This window comes from Squalius cephalus (assembly GCF_949319135.1).
Source record: "Squalius cephalus genome assembly, chromosome: 12".
Classification (NCBI taxonomy): Eukaryota; Metazoa; Chordata; class Actinopteri; order Cypriniformes; family Leuciscidae; genus Squalius; species Squalius cephalus.
Genome location: NC_137133.1, coordinates 37,216,322 through 37,223,821, shown reverse-complemented (window position 1 = coordinate 37,223,821; position 7,500 = coordinate 37,216,322). Strand labels below are relative to the sequence as shown.

General features: G+C 38.2%; 1 protein-coding gene across 1 annotated transcript in view; it reads right to left on the bottom strand.

The window, feature by feature from the left end:
* Positions 1 to 7,500, bottom strand: part of LOC307168293 (uncharacterized protein) — a 26,925-nt gene that overhangs the window by 11,020 nt on the left and 8,405 nt on the right. The window contains 7 exon segments of the mRNA XM_079888060.1: positions 1,078 to 1,131; positions 1,134 to 1,199; positions 1,662 to 1,784; positions 2,850 to 2,972; positions 5,022 to 5,144; positions 6,732 to 6,854; positions 7,314 to 7,439. Of these exon segments, the coding sequence (XP_079744186.1) occupies positions 1,078 to 1,131; positions 1,134 to 1,199; positions 1,662 to 1,784; positions 2,850 to 2,972; positions 5,022 to 5,144; positions 6,732 to 6,854; positions 7,314 to 7,439 (738 nt within the window).

Sequence of the window (7,500 nt, the reverse complement as noted above, 5' to 3'; positions counted from 1 at the left end):
CCCCACCGGGTACCACTCATCTCCACTACAAATAGGAAAAAGAGACTACAATTTGCACGAGCTCACCAAAATTGGACAGTTGAAGACTGGAAAAATGTTGCCTGGTCTGATGAGTCTCGATTTCTGTTGAGACATTCAGATGGTAGAGTCAGAATTTGGCGTAAACAGAATGAGAACATGGATCCATCATGCCTTGTTACCACTGTGCAGGCTGGTGGTGGTGGTGTAATGGTGTGGGGGATGTTTTCTTGGCACACTTTAGGCCCCTTAGTGCCAATTGGGCATCGTTTAAATGCCACGGCCTACCTGAGCATTGTTTCTGACCATGTCCATCCCTTTATGACCACCATGTACCCATCCTCTGATGGCTACTTCCAGCAGGATAATGCACCATGTCACAAAGCTCGAATCATTTCAAATTGGTTTCTTGAACATGACAATGAGTTCACTGTACTAAAATGGCCCCCACAGTCACCAGATCTCAACCCAATAGAGCATCTTTGGGATGTGGTGGAACGGGAGCTTCGTGCCCTGGATGTGCATCCCACAAATCTCCATCAACTGCAAGATGCTATCCTATCAATATGGGCCAACATTTCTAAAGAATGCTTTCAGCACCTTGTTGAATCAATGCCACGTAGAATTAAGGCAGTTCTGTAAAACACAGTATTAGTATGGTGTTCCTAATAATCCTTTAGGTGAGTGTAGGTTATATAATTTTAAATATGTTTTAAAGATAATTTAAGTTTATTTTACACACTTTAAGCATTATCGTATCGCATATCGAATATCGCATTATTTAAAGAGTTATCGCATATCACAATTTTCTTCAGTATCGTGCAGCCCTAGTTTCCAACACTTGTGTATTCTATTCATGGTTCTTTCTGCTGCACCAGTCCACCAGCAGTAGAGTGATATCTGAATGCTGCGTTCCCTCTTATAGACCTTTAAAGATCCTAACAACAATGTAGAAAAAAAAAAGCTTTGACTGCTGGGGCCCCATACCTGGAATCGCTTAGGGCCCCCAAATCAGTAAGTCCACCCCTGCGTACTCTAGCTCAGGCATGCGAGACGTACTGACGCAGGCTGTGTTGTGATGGTCCAGTATCAGAGGGAAGGGGCAGTGAACGCGTGACCGCCTGCTGTGTTCGAGCACTCGTGAGAACAGCCGCCGTTCTGGAGCTTACACTCGTCGATGTCTATAACACACACACACACACACACACACACACACACACACAGAAAATAAGCTCCAGCACAGAAGGGTACAACTCTTTAAAGGTACAATATGTAAGAATTTTGTACAAATATCCAAAAACCACTTGCACAGTGTTATATATTTCTTTCAATTGTGTGCCTACATTATCCTAAATGTTTTCAAGAATTTGTAAATTCAGAGAAATTCACAAATTTAAATAGTGCCCGTCCCTTGTAACTTGTCGTCTGTCAATTACGTTATCCCTGGTTTCCGCCCGTACTGCCATAGTAACCATATATATATATAGCAGCCTTTCACATTTTAGGATAGGGGTCCCTCGCACTAGGATTATCATATTTGGGGGTCCGTGTGTGTGAGTGTGTGTGTGTGTGTGTATGTGTGTGTGAGAGAGAGAGAGCACACACCCCTGGTTTAATTGAGTGTACTGTGAAATGTAACTGACCCACACAGCTGTGTCCATCGATGTGAAGCTGGTACCCGTCTCCACACGAGCAGAGGAACGACCCCAGTGTGTTTGTGCAGGTCTGTTCACAGGTGTCATGACTGCTCACACACTCGTCCACATCTACACACACACACACACACACACACACACACTTTTTAGTCCATTGCGCACCACTTTCACTGACCACAAATAAATACATGTTTTGGCATAACAAATACACTAATAAAGTACACGAGGAGATTAGTTTAATTCACCTGAAGTGAATGAACAGAACTGAATTAAACTGAATGAAGTGAACTCATTTGCATTGCACTGAATTTAATTCAGTCGAGCTACACTGAATTGAAAGGAACTACATAAAATTAATATAAACTGTAATAAAGTAAACTGAATTTAAAATATTTTATCTTTTAAATAAAAAATGATTTTGTAAAATAAAAAATACATATAAAATTAATTTACAGTGTTCTTGTTACATGTATAGTACTATAAATTGTGCATAATTACATGCAACTAACCTTAACCACACCATAATCCTAACCATAACCCTATAGTAAGTTAATTATTACTACTCACTAATTAAATGTATAACACAAATACCTTAAAATAAACTGTAAACATTCATTTTCATAAATGTGATTCACATGTGTAAAGTGTGTGTGTGATTGTGAGTGTGTGTTGGTGCGTGCATGTGTGTGTGTGTGTGTGTGAGAGTGTGTATGTATGTGTGTGAGAGTGTTTGTTTGTGTGTTTGTGTGTGTGTGTGTGTGAATGAGAGTGTGAGTGTGTGCTTGTGTGTGTGTGTGTGAGATAGTGTGAGTGTCTGCTTTTGTGTGTGTGTGTGTGTGTCTGTCAGCAGTGTGTGTGTGTGTGTGTGTGTGTGTGTGTGTCAGCAATGTGTGTGTGTGTGTGTGTGTGAGAGAGTGTGTGTGTGTGTCAGCAGTGTGTGTGTTTGAGAGTCTGTGTGTGTGTGTGTGAGTGTGTGTCAGCAGTGTGTGAGTGTGAGTGTGTGTTTGAGAGTCTGTGTGTGTGTGTGTGTGTTTGAGAGTCTGTGTGTGTGTGTGTGTGTGTGTGTGTGTGTGTGTGTGTGTGTGTTTGAGAGTGTGTGTGTGTGTGTGTGTGTGAGAGTGTGCGTGTCAGCAGTGTGTGAGTGTGTGTGAGTCAGCAGTGTGTGTGTGTGTATACCTGTACAGTTGTGTTGATCTGCAGTGATTGTGTACCCGGTGCGGCAGCGGCAGCTGTAAGTCCCCAGCTGGTTTGTGCAGTTGTGTTCACAGAATCCGTTATCCTGAGCGCACTCGTCCACGTCTGAACAAGCCAAACACAAGAGCAACGTTATCAATCATCAATTAATTCATGGTTGATAATTCAATCAATAAAACTCGATGGTAGAATAAGCACGATGGGATCCTGGAAGTCCAGTTGCTTTAGCGAACCAGCTTGTCAATGTCACTCTAATCTACACATCGTCTTATGTTGTGTTTGTTCCTAAATAAAGAAATGCTAATGGGTTACTAATGTTTTTATGAAGTTACAAACCGAATCGTGGTGCAGAAGCATCATGTGTGTGTGTGTGTGTGTATACGGTTTATACTTGCGTCAGTGATGATTTATCATTCAAACACTAGGTGTAGTTTGGTCTCTAACTGAAACAAATATGCTTGTTTTATTCTGCTAGTTTAGTCCTTTCAGCAATATATGATGACACAAGCCTATCTGTTATGAAGGATGATTTTACAGATCATATTTTTGTGTAAAGCCGTTATTGTTTTACGATATGAAGCACTTCTAATATGTCAGCAAGCTTAAAAGCACTTGTTAAGTGATGGTCATATTCCCTATTTTCACTGTAAAGCCAAGCTTTACACCTATTTTTGTATTGGTTAAGCAAGTGGTTGTTTAAGTCCCCCTGTAGTCGATCATTTTATCCCTTAAAACTCATCTTTGAATCCCAAAATGACATATTTAAAAAAAATGTCCTTGAAAAAAATGTCTCCATGTCTTAAAATATCTTGAATGTAACTCGACACCCTTGCCTCATCTAATATGCGCGGTTCTATGAATATGCAAATGAGCCCCGCCTCCACTCACTCAGCTCAGAGATCCACTGGTTGACGATCACACGTTGATCTGATTGGTTACAAGGTAGTTTGTGACGTCAGAAACACCAGCGATTTCAAAGCGTGTTTTTGAGACTGTCTTTGGTTCACTGCAGTTTTAAGGAGGAAATACTCAGCAATGCTGTCGACTTATGAATTTACACATGCTTTGTCTTAAAGCATATTAAAAACACCACATATAAACAACATTAAAAGCTGGATTTTCACCACTGGGGGACTTTAAGTACCGTGATAACTTAGTAGCGCCCTCCGCTTCGGATTTAAGCCTCATCCTTCCCTCGGGTCATTTTGAAAATTGTTTTTAAAAATCTGAGTGTTCATCAGAGGGGTCAAAGACCCTAGGACTTTTTTCACACTTGAACCACGAATACACACACAAAAAAATTTGAATGGATTCGAGGAGTTTTGTGGTTGAAATTTAAAAAAGTAACAAATCCTTCCCTCGCGGGTCAATTTGACCCCCATAGGAATGAATGGGATGCGAGGAATGTTTCAGTTCACATAGAAAAACCTAAAAATGCTCAAAATTCAAACTTAAAAATGCTAAAACTTCACCAAAAAAGTATTTTATAATGTCTACATGTGTTTCTGAATGCATACTGAAGCAAACTGACTTTAGGACCCAGCGGAACAGCTCATTTGCTCCATATAGAGCTATAAGGCCATATAGAGTCATGAAATATCATCTTATATTATTATTTTCCACAAGAGGTCAGCAAACACACCCAATGTCAGATATTTTGAGCTGAATTAAAAAGGTTATGAATGAAATTGTGAGTTATTTTGAATTTAAGTTGAAAGTGCTTAAATTACTATAACTATTACTTAAATTAAATTACTAAGGAATGTGCTTAAATTACTATTTATTTATTATTTATTGATCAAATCTACCTTTATATTTAAAGGTAAATATATATATATTTTTAAATCTCCAAAAAAATGCATTAAAAATTGAAAAAACATGATCAAAATGAAATAAAATAAGCTTTCTGGACAAAAAAAAAAAAAAAAAGTATAATTTTAGGGTTTCGGGTCATTTTGACCCACAAGGGAAAATGTGTTACAAAGTGCGAGGGAAGGATGAGGGGTAAAGGGGTTGAGGTTAATGATTAAATTATCGCTAATTTAAACAGTGATCGATTATGGGAATTTATGTAAATTGACATCCCTATTCATCATCATCATCATCATCATCATCCCAACATTCAGTCTCCGGGATCCGGGATCCCACACTGACCGTAGCAAGAGTGTCCGTCTCCGCTGTATCCCTGAAGACACTGACAGAAATACGATCCGATGATGTTCCCGCAGCGAGCGTTGACGTCACAGCCGTGATCTCCGCTCAAACACTCGTTCACATCTGCGTCGACACATCAGCAATCAGATTCAGTGTTAGTTTATATTCCTGAGATTCTCTCAGCTCTAATATTTGATGACGCATTCACTAACATGGACAGTGAGCGATATATTTGGTAACACTTTATTTTACAGTGTCCTTGTTACATATGGTACATGTACTTACCGTAGTAATAACAGTACATTATGCATAATTACATGCAACTAACCCTCAACCAAACCCTAATCCTACACTATAGTAAGTACATGTAGTTAATTAATATTACTCAGCACTTAAATGTATAATTACTTTGTAACAATGACGCCTTAAAATAAAATGTAACCATATATTTTACAGCATTTATTACTAATTATTGTTAGTTAATAAAATGGTTCATGTTCATGTTATTTCACAGTGCATTACCTAATGTAAACAAATCTTAAAAAACGTATTAGTAAATGTTGAGATTAACTTGAACTAAGATTAATAAATGCTGTAGAAGTATTGTTCATTGTTAGTTCGTTAAGTAATGTTAACAAATGAAACATTATTGTAGTGTTACAGAGATACTTTATTAATAGCTTTCTTTTAATAATTTCTTTTTAATTTTTGTTAATGTTTTAGTCGATTTTGTTGTGATTTTTTGTCATTTTTATTAGTTGTTTTATATGTCTATATAGTTTTAAATTTGTATTTTAGTCCTAGTTATTTTAGTGCATAAAGTTAATCTAAATGAAAATGAAATAAGTTTTTAAAAATTATATTTATTTTATTTCAGTTAACATTTATTTTAAGTATGAACAATGTTTTTTATGGTTTTAGCTTTGGTTAAAATATTTATTTATTTTAATTTGACATTTTATGATTTAATGAATCGTAGAGAGCAACAGTCGGGTTCCGGAAGTAAAAACTCCATTCATTTTCTCCATATGGAAATTGATTTTTAAAGATTACTTATAAACCTTCAAAGAAAGACCTACTGTGAGTTTTGAGGTTGTTAATATGTGGTATTTGCTTCTGTTGAAGCCGCCAGATGTGTTATTTTTTAAAGTAATCGTGTTTAATAGTGGAATTCGTGGTGAAAACTACATTTCCCATGATGCTGTAGAGAAATTCCACCAATCAGAGAGTCGAAACAAGCAAAAAGCACAGAAATAATTCTTTAGCTCCGCCCACTCTCTATACACTCTCAAAATAATAATGTCAATATATATGCATATTTTGAAATAAACTTATTGTTTATGTATATACTCAACATTTTTAAATGTGTAGTTTTTAACTTGATTATGTTGTTTGCAATGCTTCATGGGATTGTAGTTCTTTCCCTCACTAAAGCCGTTAAGTTCACAGTTTTGTACCTTTGTATTTTTGTCTGATTTTCTTATATTTTTTTGCTTTAAATCAAAGTTTGTATTGTTTTGATCCTCCTCGTAGCTGGTCAGTTTTGTCCACAGCTTATAATGCTTTAACGAACACTTTTGATAAAATCCCTATGGGAGAAATGAATGGACCGGAACCAATGCCACTGAAAAAGTGGGCGGGGACTAATGCACTCAATTAGCCACGCCCCCTCACAAACCCTGCATCAGATGGCACTGTGATGTCACTCACCTGTGCAGTGTGTGCCGTTGCCACGGTAACCATGCTGACACACACACCTGTAACTGCCCGGTGTGTTCTCACACTCCCCTCGACCGACACACACACGCTCCTCCTCCACACACTCATCCACATCTGCACAACAGCACATCATCCATGTACAAATCAACAGGAATGAAGCTGAAATCTGACTGGAGTTGCATATTAAAGGATTTATTCTGCAGACTAAAAATATATCAAATAACGTGGTTATAGTCCGGATGCTTTAATTATATTAGTAGTAAATCATGAATGACATTCTCACACACACACACACACACACACACTCACTCACACACACACACACACACACACACACACACACACACACACAGTAACACACTCTCTCACACTCACACACACACACACACACACACTCACACACAGTCACGTACACTCTCTCTCTCACACACACACACACACACACACACACACACACACAAGTAGGGAATAATTCAACATCATCTCTAACCTGATTCTAGATTAATTTCAGACACAGAGGAAATGATGAAGCAGTGTAAGACACACAGGAGAATAATACAACGACACACACACCGACACACGCGGCCCGGTCCTCTCTGAATCCAGCCTGACACACACACGTGTAGCTTCCCTCTGTGTTCACACACACGTTACCCAGTTCCCTCCGGCAGCTCTCCTCGAAATTACACTCGTCCATGTCTGCGGAGTCAGAGAACATCCGTCATATATTCACACCGCATTACAGGAGATATCTACTCGT